We start from the raw sequence: 20,244 nt of genomic DNA, 5'->3' as shown, positions 1-20,244 counted from the left end.
ATTCTTCTTTAATCTATTTGTTAGCTGGTGCCTTAGAAAATTTAGATGTGCTCTGCTATTGTATTGTTAGGGTATGAAGACTAGTAAGAAGAAAAGCTTGAGACAGTATTTTTCACGGGCTTGAGCTATCTTCTGTCCACTAAGAAGATCATGAAAACACCATCAAAGCTACATACAAACAGTGCATGCTGACGGGACAGACATTTTATTAATAAATCAACTCACTGAAAACTAGTTTTTAAAATTCGTTCACATTTTGTTCAAAATAACATCCCATGGCTAGTCACAAAATTGTCAAATACAGTCAAGTATCTGGACTAGGAACAACCATAGTTGAATTTTTTTTCCTATAAATTCTACAATAGGTTTAGCTTGCCATTGTGGGAACCATTTACAATTTTTTTTGTAACATTGTTAAAAATATTTATTTTGACAGTCTATCATAAGTCAGTATAGGCTCCTCCACTGTGCCACAGAAGTGTTGAAATGACATCTCCTTTCTTATCCAGCTGGAGTATACACCTTCCATGTTGGATTGCGTCCAAATCCAGATAACCAAACAGTCCTTTATCCCCAAAGTAGGCTTAAAACTGACGGTTTAGGCATTCCAGGATCTGCACCCCTCATAAATCCCAGGTAAATCATGAGAGGAATAAAGCCCCAGCGGATGGCAAACTGGCCGCCCTTGAAGAGCTGCTGCAGCCTCTGTTTGGCTACTTGGCTCAGCTTCACCATGGCGACGACGGGTCAGCGGAAGGAGGAGCCCATTTTAAATTTTTATGAATGAGATGACATAGTTGCATTAAATCCGCCCCCTTGCACTTTGGTTTTACTTTGCTTCTTGCTGCTATGACAAACATCATGGCCAAAAGCAATTGGGGAGGAAAAGGTTTAGTTCACCTTACACTTCCATGTCACAACCTATCATTGGACAGGAACTCAAGGCAGGAACTGAAGCGGAAGCCATGGAGGAGTGCTGCCTACTGGCTTGCTCCCCATGCCTTGCTCTGCTTACTTTATTACACTGTCCAGGTCCACTTGCTCAGTGATGGTAATGCTCATAATGGTCTGGGACTGGCCCCATTCATCATTAAAAAGATGCCCCATAAACCTGCTCACAGGTCATCAGATACAGGTATTTTCTCAGGTTCCTCTTCCCAGATGACCCTAGCTGTGTCAAGTTGAGCAAATTCTAACCAGTGTGCATCTCTAGGGTACATGGGGATTGCATGCAGCTTTACAGAATATTCTGATAGAATATATTTTATTTGATGGCAATTCTATTTAAAGATTAGCCATTGCTTTCATTTCGGGGAAGGCAAAAATGGAGAACCTTAGGAGAACTTGGTTAAAACCCAGTATTTGAGGAAAAGGAGCAACAGTGGAGATCTCTCTCTCCCTCTCTCTCCTCTTTCTATACACACACACATACACACATATATATATGTATACATGTTTGTATACATATACATGTATGTGTCTATGTATATATGTGTATATAGAAGTACATACATGTATATGTGTATATACATATATATGCCTGGATATGTACATATATACCTACACATATGTATAAGTAATACTACATCTATATATAATATATAAATACTATGTATATAGGCACACGCATAATGAATTGACATATCACTTGTTGGCCCTAGATTTTATTCTATTTCAGTGCCTAAATTTTGGATATGTTTGTATATGACATGAAGGTAGAGGTAAAATGAGTGAGAGAGGAAGATAGTGGAGGATAGGAAGGGGACTATGCTAAATGTATAATATATAATTGTATGAAAACTTTAGAAATAAATTAAAAATGGGTCAAATATGATGATGCAAGAGTCATACTTTGAGACTGTTGGGAGAAAACTTATGGGAACAATTAAGGACATAGCCACAGGCAATGACTTCTGAGTAGGATTCAGATGGCTCAGAAAATAATAGCAAAAATGGACAATGGTCTACATAAAATTAAAAAGCTTAGTTAGGCCTAAGAACTTAGCATAGTGCTTTCCTAGTGTCATAGGAAAAGACATAGAAATCTTATGCACACTGATAGAAAAATTAAGTATCAAGACAGATAGGTCATAGAAAGGGGGAAAAACTTTGTCAATTATTCACCTAACAAGGGACTGACACTTTGTATACTTAAATAACTAAACAAAAAAGTCAAAAGAGCAAATAAGCCAGGGAGAGGGCGTGAGGAGATACTTTCAAGCAAACATGTAGAAATGGCTAATTGACATGTGAGCCAGTTCAATATCTTCAGCAATCAGGGAAATTAAAATATAGAACTACATTGAGAACCCACTCAGACACACTCACCAAAACAAGAAATGTTGATGGGGACATGGGACATAGGAACCCTTAAAACCACACTGGAATTGTATAATAGATTACTTTAGTCACCTTAGAAAAACGAACACCATGTGATTCATCTCTGAGTTAGTGTACAACAGCAGTTCTACATCTCCAGGTTTGTCACAGCACTATCCACATAGCCAAATTATGGAGTCAGCATAGATGGCCAGTCAACAGATGGGTGGATAAAGAAAATGTGAGATATATGTTTTATGGACTTAATTTTTTTCTGGGGGCTAGAAAGATGGTTCAGCAGTTAGGACCACTTGCTACCCTTTCTGAGTTCTACTCCTAGCAACCACAGGGTGTTTTTACAAACACCTGTAATTCCAGAGTCAGGGGATCTGATACCCTCTTCTGGCCTGCATGAGCATCAGGCATGAACACATCGCACTTACATATAGGCAAAGCCCTCAGACACATAAAAAAGTTTTCTTTGTAGAGATCCTGACTATTATAACCCTAACTTACCATGCATACCTCAACTAAACGGTTCAGCATCTCACCAAATGAGAAGAATTACTATTACTATCAGATACAGAGTCGGAATGCCGAAGAGCAGAAGAGAATATAGCTTACCTTGAGTAGACTCCTCCCCATAAGCTCAGGAGAAGGCTGAGGGCTGGGTATGGCAGGCTCTGAGTTTCTGCTTGCGATGAAGTTAGGGTTACGGTTTGCATAAGTATCATGCTTGGTGACACCAGGACTTTTGGGGACAGGCCTTGTAGTAAGAGTGTTCTGCACAGTTCTGTTCCATTCTGTCACCAGCAAAATGTCTGTTCTGACTTTGCTTAGTTTTTTATTAGTTCTGTGAAGATTGCAAACGGTAAATACTTACGCCCTCATTCCCTAAATGAGCCGCTCTTTAGAAAGCATTTCATAATCCCTCTTACCCAAAGTCTTAACGCTGAAAACGCCTTGGAGCATACTGTTGGCTCTCAGGTATAGGTCTAAATTTATGGTGAAGAATTACATCTATTTCCAAGCTAATTAGTAGTTCAGAGTAGGAGAGAGATGGTGCCTGCCAATGATGGGTGGCTTCTAGAAGCACCCCACTTAATAAAACTGATCATGCCAGTAGAAATAACTTTTTTAAAAGCTAAAACTATGAGATGGTGCTATGCTCATGTTCTTGACTATAATAGCCATTGCACCATAGGAAACCACAACAAAATATCCCGCGGTGATCCATGACAAATGTATATAATTAAATGTATACAAATGTACAAAATGTATACTTTAAAAAGCGTAACTCATGCTGGGCAGTGGTGGCGAACGCCTTTAATCCTGGCACTTGGGAAGCAGAGGCAGGTGGATTTCTGAGTTCGAGGCCTGCCTGGTCTACAGAGTGAGTTCCAGGACAGCCAGGGCTACACAGAGAAATCCTGTCTTGAACCCCCCCCCCCCCAAAAAAAAAAGCATAACTCACAAACCAGCTAGAAATCATTTTTGCAATGAAGGAGCTTGGGTTTCAAAAACCATTGGATGAGCAGATTTCAAGTTTTTGTTTTCACTATCTACAATCCACCCATAACTTGGGGCAAATTAAGTATTTGGTACAGAGAGATAATTCAGTTAAATTGTTAATGTTTCTACTTGAGAGAATATTAACATAATTTTATGACAATATAATGGTCTTAATTAGCTGAAAGACCAGTGTATCATTAGGAGAGAACAGCATATAAAACTAAAACTTGAAAAGGGGAATAAGTGTTTGGCAGCCACATGACAAGTGTGGGTTCATTTCCTGCACTACATTCTGGTTATAATTTGCACTTTGCCTACAGATCTTACTTACTCTTCCGAGTCTGTTTCGGTGACTGTTACACAGTAGTGGTGAGTGAGCGAGCTTCTCCCCTGACTTACTTGGTGAGTTTATGTGATAGCAGCTTGCTGAGCTCCCGCTCTCGGACACCGCGCTGTTGGTATTTCTCTACCTTTCTCTCATTGGACTCTTTCTCAGCTTCCAGTTTCTCGAGCTCAGACTCAAGGTTTTTAATCCTGAGTTCCATCTGACTCATTACCGAGTCATAATTACTGTCTCTTAATGCCAGTGCTTGCTTTTTGTCTTCTAGTTTTGTCTATGGAAAAATTAAAAGGACATACTTTTAAAATAATTACATGTAACACACAAAACAGTTAATGTACTTGCTTTAGTTTTGAGTAATTGATCCCCACAGTAATTTTAAATACGTGTAGTAAGATGCCAGAGCTTAAACTTTCAATACCAACCCCATCAAATCCAGATCATAAAATGATAATTGGACCTCTTTTTGGTTGGAGTGGAGTGTGAACTTGGGGCCTCCTGGTGCTTCTGAGCCACAAGGCTTAGTTCTGCATTACTCTCACGCTTGCCCTTATGCAGACAGTTCACACTCACATTTCAGCCCCCACCCCCAACAGCGTAACTTAAGGATAATTCAGAATTGTGGTGAAACTGTGTTGTATTCCAGTTTTTCTCTCCCTCCTAGGGGTATTTTTTTTTTTAAGATTTATTTATTTATTTATTATATGTAAGTACACTGTAGCTGTCTTCAGACACTCCAGAAGAGGGCACCAGATCTCGTTACAGATGGTTGTGAGCCACCATGTGGTTGCTGGGATTTGAACTCTGGACCTTCGGAAGAGCAGTCGGGTGCTCTTACCCACTGAGCCATCTCACCAGCCCCGGGGTATTGTTTTAAATTGCCTAAAAAGCTGAAAATAATTATTCTGAAAGATTAATTGTATTTTAATGATGGAAACAGAAGTAATTAAAGGGATAAACAGATGTCACCCGCCTTCTAGAAATTTCCATCACCAGCTATTATAAGACTCACAGAGGACACACACATGTAATTCAGTGAAATTAACTTAGGATGTAACAGATCTGTTGTCTTATAAAAGTGGCTGCCTGTCTTTTAAATGATGCCCTAGCCCCTCCTTGATCCTGTCTCTTCTTACAAGGACCTACCATGTTCTCTCGCAGCTGGCACTGCAGGCCTAGTGCTTCCCTTTGCAGACTCCTCTGATCCTCACGCAGCTTCTCGTATTGCTTTTGTGCTATTTTTATGGATAACAACTCCTGCTCAATGTATTTAAATTGTATATTCAGAGGTAGATATTTGGAGGTTATAGTTCCCCATTTTTCCTTCAATTCATGGATCTATATGAATAAAGTCACATAGCCTGGTAAAAAAAAAGGATTTTGGATGGGAAATGTCTAACAGAAAAAGAATAGCAAATTTTGACATAAATTCAGTTGCAAAGCATTATAATCACTAGCAGAGTCTTAAAATGCAATCTGTTGAACTTTGTACAAAATCAAAGAATGAAAGCCACAGAGAATCACAAAATTATACTTTACAATAATATTTTTATTAATTCTTTCAGAATTTCATACCATGTATTTTGAGGATATATATTTCCCCTCCCAGCTCCTCCCAGATCCACCCTCACCTTCCTGCCCAGTCAACTTGATATTTTTTTTCCTCTCTCTGTCTCTCTCTTAAAGATCCCCCTGCCTCTGCTTCCCCAGTGCTAGGATTAAAGGCATGTGCCAGTGATGGCACACATTTTTAATATCAACACTCAGGAGGCAGAAGCAGGCAGAGCTCTGAGTTTGTGGCCAGCCTGGTCTGCAGAACAAGTTTCAGGACAGCCAACACTGCAAAGAGAAACCCTGTCTCAAAAACCAAAATCAAAACCAAAACCAAAACCAAAAATCAAACCAAACCAAATCACCTTACCACCACCAGACTCCCAGAACAAGAGTCTGGAAATAATACAATAATTAATTAATCTGACAAATGTGAAGTCTAAAGTTGCATATTTTTTTCTGAATTGGGGATGTTCTTTGTCCATTTGAATGGCTGTCTTAGTAGCTTTTTCATTGCTGTGAAGAGACACCATGACCAAAGCAACTTACAAAAGAAAGCATTCACTGGGGGTTTGCTTATAGTGTCAGAGGGTGAGTCCATGACCATTATGGTGGGAAGCCTAGCAACAGGTAGGAATGGGGCTGGAACAGTAGCTGAGAGGGGGAGGGGAGAGGGAGGGGGAGAGAGGGGGAGAATTGAATGGGCTTTTGGAACCCCATAGCCCACCCTCAAGTGACACATGACCTCCAACAAGGGCACACCTCTTAATGCTTTCCAAACTGTTTCATCAACTGGGACTAAGTATTCAACTATATGAGCCTATAGAGAGGCCATTTTCATTCAAACCACCACATCTGCATTACAGGAAGTGATGATTTTTCAACAAGGATCTTGAAAGAATCTCCCAGCACAAAAGTCTAGTGATTGGACCATCCGTTTTTAAACAAGAATGGCTTAACTCAACAACATCCTGTAACCTTTTAGTCTTTCTACAAAATCAGAGTGAACTGATTGGTAACACTTGTGGTAAAATAAGTATAAAACAGTCTAAGTATAGTTTTTCTGACAAGAAACAAAGTGGAATGCCTGGATATCCACATGCAAACAAAAAAAAATAAAAAGAAAGAAAGAAAGAAAGAAAGAAAGAAAGAAAGAAAGAAAGAAAGAAAGAAAGAAAGAAAGAGAAAGAAAGAAAGAAAGAAAGAAAGGGAGAAAGAAAGGGAGAAAGAAAGAAAGAAAAAGAAAAGTTGTACTCTGTGGTGGTTTGGGTTTGCTTGGCCCATGGGTAGTGGCACTATTAGTAGGTGTGGCCTTGTTGGTGGAAGTGTGGCCTTCTTAGAGGAATTGTGTTACTGTGATGGCAGCACTTTGAGGTAATATATATTCTTAAGCTTTGTCTAGTGTGAGTCCATCCCCTCCTGGCTGCTTTTGGATCAAGATGTAGAACTCTTGGTTCCTCCAGTAACATATCTGCCTGGATGCTGCCATACTCCCCACCATGATGATAGTGGACTGAACCTCTGAATCTGTAAGCCAGCCCCAATTACATGTTGTTCTTTATAAAAATTACCTTGGTCATGGTTTTTCTTAGGTAGGGTAGCAATGAAACCCTACCTAAGACACACTCTTAAATAACATGCTTATAATATGAACTCAAAATATACCTGCTACATGGAAGAAATAAAATTCTAAAGCTTTTTGGTGTGCTTCTAAGCATATTTACAAAGACATCATGACTGGATCTGGTATTTACTTCTGTGATTCATCAAAAGCAAAAACAGATTAAGTAGGTTTCAGCAACTGGAGCAGTGTTTGAAAAGATACCATCAAAAAAGTAAAAGGTAGGATTGGAGAGGTAGCTCAGAGGTTTTGAGCACTGGCTGCTCTTCCAGAGAATCAGGGTTCAATTTCCAGCCCCTTTCCAGTGGCTCACAACTATCTGTTCCAGGGGATCTGATACCCTCTTCTGGTTTCTAAAGTCATCAGGTATGTAAGTAGTATGCAGGCATACATGTTGACATACTCATACACATAAAATAAAAAAATATGTACTTATTTTTTCCCTTTAAAACATGAGACCTATATTTAGAAACCCTCACATTAATGTCTGAAAGAAAGGAGTCTGTGTTCCTGTATATGAGAATCCTGTTTGGAAACAAATGTGAGTTGGGAGTACAGATGACGTATGTCAGATGAGAGGCATGTCAATCACTCATAGTGATGACAGTAATTCTTAAGAAAGTACTTGAAAATCACACCCTTGATAAGGGATTCATATCTAGAATAAAGGACTACTACAAACAAGAGATAACACAGCTTAAACCTGGAGATGTTATAGAATGAACATGTCTTCCCAGTAAGAAATCACTCCAACACTTAGAGATCATAAAGAAAAAAAACTTATAGGGAACCAACTCTGGACAGAAACTCCTATTCATTTATATAGTTTTATATCCCCAGGTTATACTTCGAGCAATGAAACATGTACCACAGTGACAGGGACTCTGAGGTTTGGTTGTCTGGACAAATTGTGAGATTTACAATGTAAAATATTGTCTTAGTCATCCTGAGACAGACCAGGGCTGCTTCTCCCAGGCAGCTGTCAGCCAGGGTTGTTCTGTCTGCTGGGCTCTTCTGTACGCTCTTCCTGATGAGAGAACTCGGGGCACCACTTAGCTTAATTCTACTTTGTGTAACTCAATATTTCCTAAGACGTTTAGGAGGTCCTGTGGAACAGCTTCTCCTCTATCAGAGAAAGAATCTAAATGGTCCCCTTCTGCAAAGAAATATACGAGCCACTAATAAGCGCATGAAAAGTCATGTGCTCACACCATCCTCTTAGTAAACTGGTAAGCGTAAAAGAAAACCTCCATGGTATAGTCTTCATATCAGTAGGCTGGAAAGGTTTTCACTTGAAATGGTGGAGCATTGGCAAGGGATGGAGAAATCTGAAACTCCCATTCAACGCTGTCGTCTTGGGACGTATTGACACCTCAAAAGACTGAGTAGAGTTACCACATGACTCAGCGATTGCTGTAAATATTCACGAAGGAAAACTTAAAACGTGCAAACACAAAGGTGTGTACATGTAGGTCCATGGCAGCAGTATTCACCAAAGCCTGAAGTAGAAACAGTGTAAAGACCCAGCAACTGAGGAATGAATAAAATGTATAGTATATTCACACTATGTATCAATGGGATGATACCGATTAGGGACAGGAAAAAGTTAAGTTCTGATATGTTTCGCTATTTCATGCTCTTCAAAGCTGCTTTTGCCAAAAGGACTCGTCGCTTGGGCCCATATTGTAAGTACATAAGGGGATGCCATCCCTGCCTTGTTCTGTTTATTCCCTGATTAACTACACTAACTTTTTAACCACCCACCAATGTGTTTTAAGTCATTACCTCAAATCTGTGGCCACCTTGATTCTAAGACCAGGATAGCTTTTGAAGCTGGAGGCAGCTACCTACCTTGGTGAGGTTTCACCCTGGAACAGGAGTAATTAGAGGAACCAGAACAATCGCCCCTAGCAATGACAGCAGTAACAAATGCCTGGCTGGACAAGACTTGAAACACCTTCCCTAGGACTGATGTATTTTTGCCCTCTGACCCAGTTCTTTCTCAGCATAAACTTAAAAGGTCATGTTACTAGCCTGAAGATGGACTTGGGTCATGTGGACTTTTATCTGTTCCTCTCCTCAGTGTGAATATTGATCGAATATCTTGTCTGTTTTCACTACTCATCTCTTTGATTGGCTTATTGGTAAGGTTACAACAGGCATGAACACTGAACATAAAATGCAAAGCAAAAGGAAAAAGAACCTAGATAACAAACCATGTGATTGTTGGTCTGACTTGTACTCATAGTTGGTGGGTGCTTCCCTAAGGCTGACCGGGAAGAGGGATGAGTGATGCCTGCAGGGTATGTGGCTCCTCTATAGGATGGTGAGAGCCGTCCCCAACCCAGGCGGTGCTTGCAAAGCACTTGCAGTCATATTAAATGCTTCTGACCTGTATCTATTAAGTACCTGGACTAATAGGTATGCTAGTTATATTCCAAAACCAGTTACCAGATGAAATGGATGCTCTTCAAGATTTAGTGGTTTGTGACGGGGGTGTGTACTGTTTGGCTTTAGATACCAATTTGAGTTCAACAGAATACCTTTTTAATGGAAAAATAATTAATTTTTCACTCACCCCAACTGTGAACATTTAAGAGTCTCCAAACAAATTAAATTTACCTCATTTTTAAACATATCCACTGAAACATTCACTTCTTGTTCTTTAGTTTTTAAATTTCCATGGCAACTAAATTCTCCATTTACATGGTCATTCAATTTCTTTCTCATTACTCCTAAGTGTTTCTTTATTCTGCAAAAGTATACAGTCATTATGGAAAGTTTTTAAAAGAGTAAATGCTTAGCAAGATTTTTTAAAAATCTTTTTTGTTATCATGTTTTTACATACATTATTTCTTTTAAAATAAATCTACATATTATGACCTCTCATTTGTCTCAATTTCAATTATTGAAAGTATTCTAATAAAATTATAATCTTAGACAAATATTATGAAGAAAACTTTTATGATATTTATGGCAGATAATGAATAAATATGATAACCATATACACAATTGCTTTAACTGTTAATATATACTTTAGTATTTTATTATGAAGCACTAATTATTAACAATTAGGTATAACCCAGAGATCAGTAATTAAGGTAAAGAAGAGAAACATGGATATGTGTGAACTATATGCACATATACACCACTTTACATAGAGAGTGGACTATCCATAGATTTTGGTATTTGTGGAGAGTTCTAAAACCAAACTACTACAGATTATAACTATATTTTAGTTGTATGTGTGTACAGATTTCTATGCATGTACATATATATACACACAACAAGTTTAGCAACATATATGCTCCATAAATGGGTGACACCCATGGAAAGGTGACACCCAAGTCTGCATGAGATCATAATAGATAAAAAGAAAGGCAGAAAGAAAATAAAAACTAAAGATAATTTTGATAACTGTTTTAGCCAGGAGAATGCTTTAATGCTGAATGAAGGATGCTACCAGCAGAAGAAAAGGAAGAAAAGCTGACCTCACTCTTCTTCCTGATCAGGGACCATTGCGGAAGGAGGGGCAGAGACAATGAAGGAGGGGCAGAGACAGTGACTGCAACAAAACAGTGGCCGAGCTACAGGACAGCTGCATATTTATAGTGTACTCACGGTGATTCTGACAGCACATACAAGCCCTGTGCATGCTCAAGTCAGTCCCAATCTCAGCAAGGGTAAGGGGAGGTAGACATGAAGCCCCACCTTTAGCTGGAGGGCTATTCACAATTAATCCCTCCTAGGAGATAAGAGTCAGTTTTTTTGAACCCTGTGGACCCTACAAGTCAACCATGAGCTAGGGGGAGGCCATACATTCAAGAACAAATGGGCAGCACAAATTAGAGTGGATGGGTGAGAAAAAGATGCGAAGCTGAGTGGGTAGGAAAGGGGGTGGTGAGCCTGGGGGGAAGGGAGATGGGAAATATCAAAACAATTTAGGAAATCTCAAATAAGAAAGAAGGATGGAAAGAAAAAAAGAAAGAAACAAAGAAAAGGAGAAAGGAAGGAAGGAAGAAAGAGAGAGAGGAAGAAAGAGAAAGAAAGAGAGAGAGAGAAAGAAAGAAGAAAGAAAGAAAGAAAGAAAGAAAGGAAGGAAGAAAGGAAGAGAGGAAGGGAATGTCCAGCTAGAGTCATCAATACTGTTTTCAGGATCATTAGAGAGCAAATACATTTTGGCAATCAAGTTTTCAAATTGAGTTGTGGGTTTCTGAAGTGAATTTTAAAATACAGTAAGTTTTGGTTGTTAAAAGTTATAAAATGAATTAATATTTAGATGTTAATACAATCAACACAATTGAAAAAGCCTTTGAGTGAAGAGATTTGAAATATTAAAATTATACTCAGTGGCAGATCCTCTGCCACAGGGCTCCACACCCAAATAGCACAGGGAGGGAGCAAACCTCCCAGGAGTGCGGGCAGGCCTGTGAGTACAGGTAGGGCCACCCGCTGCTGCTCAGAGGAACCTGCCTGGAGCCCTCAGGACACAGGAATTCAGGGGCTGCCTGAGACAGGAGTCTTCCAGTCTATTTGTGCCCAGAGCTGAACCTGTGCCACAGAGCTACATACACAAATACTGCCAGGAGAGAGCTGGTCTCCCAGGAGTGCCTACACCTGCGAGCACAGGTAAGACCACCGCTTCTCTTCAAATTCCTGGCCCAAGAGGGACCTTCACAGAGCCGACAGGACACAGGAACCAAGGATCAGTTGGGAAAGGATCCTTCTAGTCTCTGTTGGCACCCCAGAGCTGACCCTGTACCATAGCTCTCCATACCCAAATTCTTCCCGAAGAGAACTGGTCTTCCAGGTGTACTGACACACAAGCTTGCAGGACGGACAAGTCACAGTCAGAGACAGACAAACCCAATCATGAAAGAATACACATGGTATGCATTCACTGATAATTGGATATTAGCCCTGAAGTTCGGAATGCCCAAGATACAATTCACAGACCACATGAAGCTCAAGAAGAAGGAATATCAAAGTGTGGATACTTTGATCCTCCTTAGAAGGAGGGACAAAATACCCATGGGAGGAGTTACAGAGACAAAGTGTGGAGCAGAGACTGAAGGAAAGGCTATCCAGATACTGCCCCACTTGGGATCCATCCCATATACAGTCACCAAACCCAGACACTATTGTGGATGCCAACAAGAGCTTGCTGACAGGTGCCTGATATAGCTGTCTCCTGAGGGGTTCTACTAGTGCCTGACAAATACAGCAGTGGATGCTCTCAGCCAACCATTGGACTGAGCACAGGGTCCTCAATGGAGGAACTAGAAAAAAGACCCAAGGAGCTGAAGGGGTTTGCAGCCCCATATGAGAAACAACGATGTAAGCCAACCAGTACTCCCAGAGCTCCCAGGGAGTAAACCACCAACCAAAGAGTACACATGGAGGGACCCTTGGCTCCAGCCGAATATGTAGCAGAGGATGGCCTTGGTCCTGTGAAGGCTCTATGCCACAATGTAGGGGAATGCCAGGGTCAGGAAGTAGGAGTTGGGGAGCAGGGGGAGGTGGGAGGGGATATAGTGTTTTTGGACGGGAAACCAGGAAAGGGGATAACATTTGAAATGTAAATAAAGAAAACATCTAATAAAAATAAAAAGTCATACTCGGTGAGCTCCCTCTCTAATTCTTCATTTTTATTCTTCATTTGATCCAGAGAACACTTCAGAGAGACTGTGATTTTGTTTAGTTTCTTTATTCGTTCCTCTTTGACTCTAGTCTTTGAAAAACAAATCATAAAATTGCTTTTAAAACTTTGAGATGAATTATACATTCTTAAAAAATTGTTTATCAAGAATAATATTCAGTAAGGCAGGTTACCAAAACCATTAGCTTATGAATTCGATCAAATCTCCTTTAAAGCAAAGAGGATTTTCAGTAACAGCAGGAAACGGTGTGAATACATCCCTCTCAGTGGGACTTTTCATGTCTCCTGCAACTTTCCTGTTAGGCAAAGGAAACCTGGGACCAGGGCGAGCAGAAGGCTCTCTCACCAGGCCTGTGTGTAGCTTCTGAAGCGCTGCAGTTTTCTCTCCTTGCTCCTGTACCATAACTTCTGCCTCAGAACATCCAGCCTGAAGCCTAAAATGCATTGTATAAAACAATTACTGTTACAGATGAATTTTTTTTACAACATTGCACAATGACAAAGGACTTAACTTCTTAGAAGAAGGAGGGAGGAGGAGGAGGAAAAGGGGAAGGGGAAGAAGAAAAGAAGAGGAGGAGGAAGAGGAGGAGGAGGAGGAAGAAGAGGAGGAGGAGGAGGAAGAGCAGGAGGAAGGTAGATGGCACTTAAGTTCCCAGCTCTGTTTTAGAGAGTATGTGCTAATTTTGGGTAAAATGAACTAATATCAGGCAGCCTTTTTCCTTTATGGTGTGGAGATTGAACCGAGAGCTGTGGGCATGCAAAGCACGCCACAATTGTCCTTCTGAGCTGTGTCCCCAGACATAAAGCTGAAATGTCTCTGATCATCTCAGTGCTGTACTTATTCTAACTGATCTGATTTACACATTGTACTTATGATTCACTTTGTAAACCCTCAGGTTGTGTGGCCCTTGAAATTATACTTCTGCAAGTGGTCCTGCAGCCTCTGCGAACTCTGAACAACTTCTCTTTGTCGATTCTGGGCCTCTTGCAACTAAAACAAAGAATTGAAAAGGAAATTTTACTAATATTTTAGTACAAATCTCCCTATCATGTTTTCATGCTCAAATTATTTTTAAAGAGACTTCTTTATTTTATATGTATGTATGTATGTATGTATGTATGTATGTATGTATGTATGTATGCTTTAGTGCATGTACATGCACCACATGTGTGAAGGTATCTGTAGAAGCCAGAATTGGGCATAGGATTTCCTGAAGATAGAATTACAGGCAGTGTGAGCTGTTCTATGTGGATGCTGGGAATGGAACCTGGATCCTCTGCAAGAGCTGTAAGTGCTCTTGACTGCTGAACCATCACTTCCCCTGCCCTTCATGCTAAAATTTTATTAGTACGCAACCATTATCCCATTGTCTGCGTGCTGAGGGGAACTTCTATGCAATTGCTATGGAGTTAGCTGAATTATTGCAAGAGGGATCTTATCCCCACCAAATCTAAAATGCTATTATTATCTGAGTTGCTGATCTGTCTTATGACTGAAACATGGTATTCTGGTTTTGAAACCATACTTTCTCAGATACTCAAATTGACCAAATTGGTAACTGAGGAAAAAAAAAAGTACTGCCTCAAGTATAATTTTAATAATTCATATAGATGAATAACCAGAGTTATGCAAGCAATGATCACAAAGCAATGTGATGCTCTGAGGGAGATCTGGATGCTAAAGGAAAGTGTGAGGGACAGCTTCTAAGTGAGATGCCAGGATGCCTGCATCCGAGGGCCAGCTCTAGTTGCTAACAGCTATTGGTGTTGAGCAAATTAGCTTTCTATGCCTTGCTACCTCATCAGTAAAAGAGAGGCAATTCAACTTCTAAAACTGCTTTTCATGAGTAGATTAGAAAATATGCATAACATAGTTAGAAGAATTTCAAAGACATAGGGAGCCATAGATAGCATCTGCCGTTGGCATCAGCACCTGATGCTGGTCTCATACCATCCTACCCTTTAGGCATGTGTCATGTTCGTAGAAACCTTCCATACCAGGTGCATGGAATCTTTCAAGCCAGTGAAGGTGGCTTCAAAATGGAGGTCCTAGACACACCCCCGTAAGTCACAAAACCTTTGTAATTGTACTGGCCACCCACTTGGTTTCTGCTCATACCACCTTCCACCGGAAGTTCTCTCAGTAGGCAATGGAAACACAGAACAAGACAAACTAGAATTCTGGGGCAAGGTAGTGTGCAGATGAGGTGAGTGTCAGAGGCGCTGGACTTAGCAGTGAATAAACGTTCTCTTTGTCCACAGCAAATGCTCGGTTGCACTGTGCCTGCCAGCACTCTGAGGAGCAGATGGTGGTTACTAGCGGTAACATGCAAGACATGGCACATCAGAAGAATTTTGATGAGAGCCTCTCAGTTGATGGATCACTAGAAATTTAAATCCCAAATGAGCCTTTGTTATAAAGGAAGGTAGATCTCACTTTTAAATTTATGAGAAAAATATGAGCATTTGGTAAATAATTCTGTGGTAGGTGAAGTTTTATATTTTAGTTTTTAACATATATTTAGATTAAAACTCTTCTTACATCCATGTCTGAAATTATAAGTATTGTATGCAGTACTTAACTTTGTCTTAACAGCTGATTTTTTGTTTGTTTTGTTTTGTCTTTTCCACCCTGAGGATGTAATCTAGGGCCTTGAATGCTAGGCAAGCACCCACTAAGCTCCAACCCCAGGCTCCACCAACTGCTTAGCAAAAACATTTTCAGTGTTTTCAAGAGAAAGTGGCATCTCTATCAAACATGATTTCCCCTTTAGGAAAATTTATACTTTGATAAGAGTAAGGCGTAAAACAAAACAAAACAACCAATTGAAGAAAGCACACAAAATTAACGACTTCATTGTTCTGCAAATATAAGGTAGACATCGGGAAAACCATCGTGAAATAGTAAATCGTGAGCTACTTCTGAATAAACGAAAACAGATGAATAAAATCGGGAAAGAGAGGAAGCATGGTAAAAAGCGGAGAGAGTAAAGTTGGCACACCCAACCCAAAGGATAAAGCCCAGTGACAACGAAACAAAAAACATGTCCACCAAATCATCTCAGCATCACTAATAAAGGCAAGAAGCAGCAGCAACACAGAGATGGCTCTGATGAATGGGAGTGTGTGATAGCCACACAATAGAGAACTATTCAACAATAGAAACACATGCCGTCTTAGTACAGCAGTGATGAGCTTGAAAACACCGTGTGATAGAAGCTCAGCAAGAAGGCCTGAATATTTATAGGAAAGTCTAGGAGAATGGGGGAAATTATCTATCATCTATCTATCTATCTATCTATCTATCTATCTATCTATCTATCTATCTCAATTTAGAGTGGTAGGAAGGGCTGGGAAAGATGGAGGACCTAGGAGGAGGGTGGCAGGTAAGGAATTTGAAGTTTTTCCTTAAGGCCATGAAAATATTCCGAAATTGTAACTATGCTAAGAGACCCTGAATTTGCCCTTCAAATGGTTTCCATAAACAGCATAGCATGGTCATTGTGCCCATTACATAACTCTCTGCAAAGGCAGTGCAGGAACAAGAAAACTTTCTTTTTTATTTTTTGATACATAATACATATGTAGTCTATTTCTATGCTTTTAACACTAGATCTAAAAATGGAAGAAAAAGGTCTCTCTGACCTCAACTATTTACAACTACAAAAATCAAAAACAAATAAATAAGGACGAGATGTTTTTTCTGCATGTATGTCTGTGCCTGGTGACCATGGAGGCTGGAAGAGGGTACTAGATCTCTTAGAATCGGAGTTTGGGACAGTTGTGAGCCACCATGTGGGTGCTGGGAGTTGAACCTGGGTCTTCTGTAAGAACAGCAAGTAGTCTTAACCACTGAGCCACCTCTGCCCAAATGCATTTCCTGAGAGACCTGGTAGCCTTTCTGTGCCAGTGAACCTAAAACCCCGGGACCAGACTGTCTTCACTGTGGAGCATGTATGTAATGTGTATCCTGCACTGCTGTTTTCAGAAACTCTGTTTTGAAATAGGGATTATTTCTCTCTAAAGGAATTAATGAGTTGAAAACATGGTATCTGCTGGCCGGATGTGTCCCCTTCCCACAGCAGTTGCAGCAATAAAATAGGAAGCACCCTTCCACACGAACTTATCGAGGGAGTAGAATCGCTGTGACAAGCTAGGAAACCCATTATTGATGGCAAGGAGTTTGCAATAATGGAACATCAGCTCCTGTGAGAAACATTTAGGCCTTTGCTTTGGGTGAGCCGATCATGAATGTTACTATTCAACTGTTACAGACGGAGTGATGGAGAATGCCAGTTTGTTCAATGGGAAAAACATGCTTCTACCATTCCATCTGCGGTACCCATGCCCACAGGCGGCTGGAGAGATGGCTCAGTGGTCAAGAGCACTTGTTGCTTTACCAGGGGACCTAGGTCTGGTTCTCAGCACTCACACAGTGGCTAACAACCATTTGTAATGGCAGCAGGATTCAATACCCTTCGCTGGCCTCTGTGGGCACCAGGCATGCGTGTAGTACATATACACACATGCAAGCAAAACCACTCATACAAGTAAAAATAAAAAAGGAAATTGAAAAATTCTCTACACTTTGCACCATGTTTGTGCCCTTTCACACACCGGCACAGTAGTCATCTGAAAATGATCCCTGAAAAGTATCTGCATCCTGGCTTTCTTTTGTGCATTTAACATTTTTTTTTTTTTTTTTTTTGGCCAAGGTAATTTAAAATTTGGCATTTGGTTCTCTAAAAGTTGCCAGTCCATGTTGTCTCCTTCTTCTTCCTCCTCCTCCTCCCAATTCATGAAGGTTTAATCCCATATCATTGGTGGCAAAAATCCTAAAAGCTTAATTAAATGCAGAACTTAAAAAAATTATCCAGCTAGGCGGTGGTGGCGTACGCCTTTAATCCCAGCACTTGGGAGGCAGAGGCAGGCGGATTTCTGAGTTTGAGGCCAGCCTGGTCTACAAAGTGAGTTCCAGGACAGTCAGGGCTACACAGAGAAACCGGTCTTGGAAAAAAAAAATTATCCAAAGAAAGCAGGTGTTTGCTGGCCTGGGATCCTTACTGTAAAACATAGGTAGCCTTGCCTATGAACTGAGCAAAAGCAGTTCCTTCACACAGACACAGATTCTACTGTGAAGTGAATTGCTCTATGAAGCACAGAATAAGTTTCTTTGTCATTGTAAAGCTAATGAGCCTGCATTTCGGCATAAAGATGGCCCAATTGCAATTTATGACAACACAGTGATTCAACTCCTCATCCCTCCCTCTAGGATTTACAGGGACTATTTCGTTGTAAATGTCATGATTTTGAATGGGTCAGCTCAGGAACTTTGGAAAATTCTACCAGACCCCTCCCGTCCTGGAAGAGAAAGGTTATAGAGCACATAGGCACCTCTGCCCTCCGGAAGGGAGAGGCTAATTACATTTCTCAGACCACAGAGGGGACCGCTGACCACCTGCAGATAAGGGAAAGCCAGAGCACATAGACACATTCCTCAGGGTGGAGGGACCATTCTCCCCACCCCCCCCATTCCTCAGACAAGGAAATCCCTTGCTACCTCATTCCCTAAGGACCAATCAGTTTAAAAGTCACACTGTTCTGCCAGTCACATTGTGCCTAGTGGCTGTTGCTCTATTCTACCCCTGAAAGCTGTATAAAAACTGGCTGAATGGGCTGCCTAGGATTGTTGCTCCAACTTTGGATGCAGGACGACCCCAGTGTACTAAAACAATAAATTCCTCTTGCTTTTGCATTGATTCCCAGCTCTGAGTGACTCACTCAGAGGGTCTCCAGTAATTAAGGCTCATCAGAGTCTTAAATTTTCATTTTAGGGTAAGGTGACATTTCCTTAGATTTCAATAAAAAATATTACTGTGTGTTGTATGCCATGCACATGCAGGGGTTCCTGGAGACAAGAACAGGGTATCATATGTCCTGGAGCTGGAGGTACAGGTGGTTGTAATATGGCCAATGTGAGATGGGAACTGAATTGGGGTCCTTTGGAAGAACAGCATGCCTTAACCACTGAACCATCCATCCAGACCCTGAAATAACATTTTGTGAAACAATGAAACACACACACACACACACACACACACAGACACACACACACACACACACACACACACACACACAGAGAGAGAGAGAGAGAGAGAGAGAGAGAGAGAGAACATTAGTCATTAGTCATGCAGGTTATTCTGTCCAGTGATATATGCACATACATGCATATTAATTGAAGTAATGTCAATGAAGTCAAGTCACACACATTAAGGATAATTACTATCACAACACAGTGATAATTACTACCACGCAACTGGTTTACCTGCTTCAAAGTCTGCTTTACTTTCAGGCTCAGGATCCTCAGAGCCATGTCACAGTGCTGCCTTCCAGCGTCTCCAGGATAGAGCCCATCCTTTCCTGGTAACTGGAGCTTCACCCTTTCACCTTCTCCCGGCTCCTCCTTTTCTTTTAATGCAACTCTGTGGGCAAATACACTGATCTTAAAATTTATTTTATTTAAAAAAAAAAAAACAACAAAGTATCGATCACTTCATTTTCTTAACAAGTCAATATCCCGTGGCCTATACTAACCAAATGTCTTTGTTTCAATATTTTCTCTTGATGCTTTCAATCTTTTCCTTTAATCTTTTCCAGAGCTCATGTATATTGGGAGGGCAATACTGAAGAAAAATTTTCTTGACTGGTAAGTTTAAACTGTTAAGAGAAACTCTGTAGCTATTTTGGAAAAGCCACCTTGAAACTAATCAGTGATTTGACAAATGAAGGATGATTGTTTGCATATAATTTGACATAAGTTTATATATAATCCCTTAATACAGACAGGTAATGTAAAGTTAACTTCTAAAAGTTATTGCTTGCAAGCATGTATGGAGTTAACTAGAAATAAAATTTTATTTTTTATATAACATTACATGTATCCCTCAAATGATTTACAATGTGAGAGAGCCCCTTCTGAAGCTTTCAAGCAATGGGTCCGCTCATTACTAGAATTCAAGGCAAGATTAGGGAGCTTATGTTACCTTTTACTACTGCTTTCAATTCACCTTATTATAATAAGCAATTTAAAAATCAGCAAAGAGCTGGGCAGTGTTGGTGCACGTCTTTAATCCCAGCACTTGGGAGGCAGAGGCAGGTGGATTTCTGAGTTCAAGGCCAGCCTGGTCTACAGAGTGAGTTCCAGAACAGCCAGGGCTACACAGAGAAACCCTGTCTCAAAAA

At 40.5% G+C, this 20,244-nt stretch overlaps 1 protein-coding gene and 1 pseudogene across 2 annotated transcripts in view; both read right to left on the bottom strand.

Moving 5' to 3' along the window:
* Nucleotides 1-498: 498 nt before the first annotated feature.
* LOC110299448 lies at nt 499-735 on the bottom strand (annotated as a pseudogene). The gene has a single exon (XR_002378459.2). The product of XR_002378459.2 is annotated as a mitochondrial import receptor subunit TOM7 homolog pseudogene (transcript).
* An 8,011-nt stretch (nt 736-8,746) lies between these two features.
* LOC110298057 (ankyrin repeat domain-containing protein 26-like) overlaps nt 8,747-20,244 on the bottom strand; it is a 15,125-nt gene continuing 3,627 nt past the window's right edge. The window contains exons 2-7 of the mRNA XM_021167085.1: nt 19,328-19,484; nt 13,923-13,993; nt 13,349-13,436; nt 12,962-13,074; nt 9,966-10,095; nt 8,747-8,842 (exon numbers count right to left, since the gene is read on the bottom strand). Coding sequence (XP_021022744.1) covers nt 8,747-8,842; nt 9,966-10,095; nt 12,962-13,074; nt 13,349-13,436; nt 13,923-13,993; nt 19,328-19,484 — 655 coding nt within the window. The remainder of the gene's footprint in view (nt 8,843-9,965; nt 10,096-12,961; nt 13,075-13,348; nt 13,437-13,922; nt 13,994-19,327; nt 19,485-20,244) is intronic.

This window comes from Mus caroli, chromosome 7 (genome assembly GCF_900094665.2).
Source record: "Mus caroli chromosome 7, CAROLI_EIJ_v1.1, whole genome shotgun sequence".
NCBI lineage: Eukaryota > Metazoa > Chordata > Mammalia > Rodentia > Muridae > Mus > Mus caroli.
Note: the sequence above shows the minus strand (reverse complement) of the source record. Positions and strands in the feature narration are given on the sequence as shown.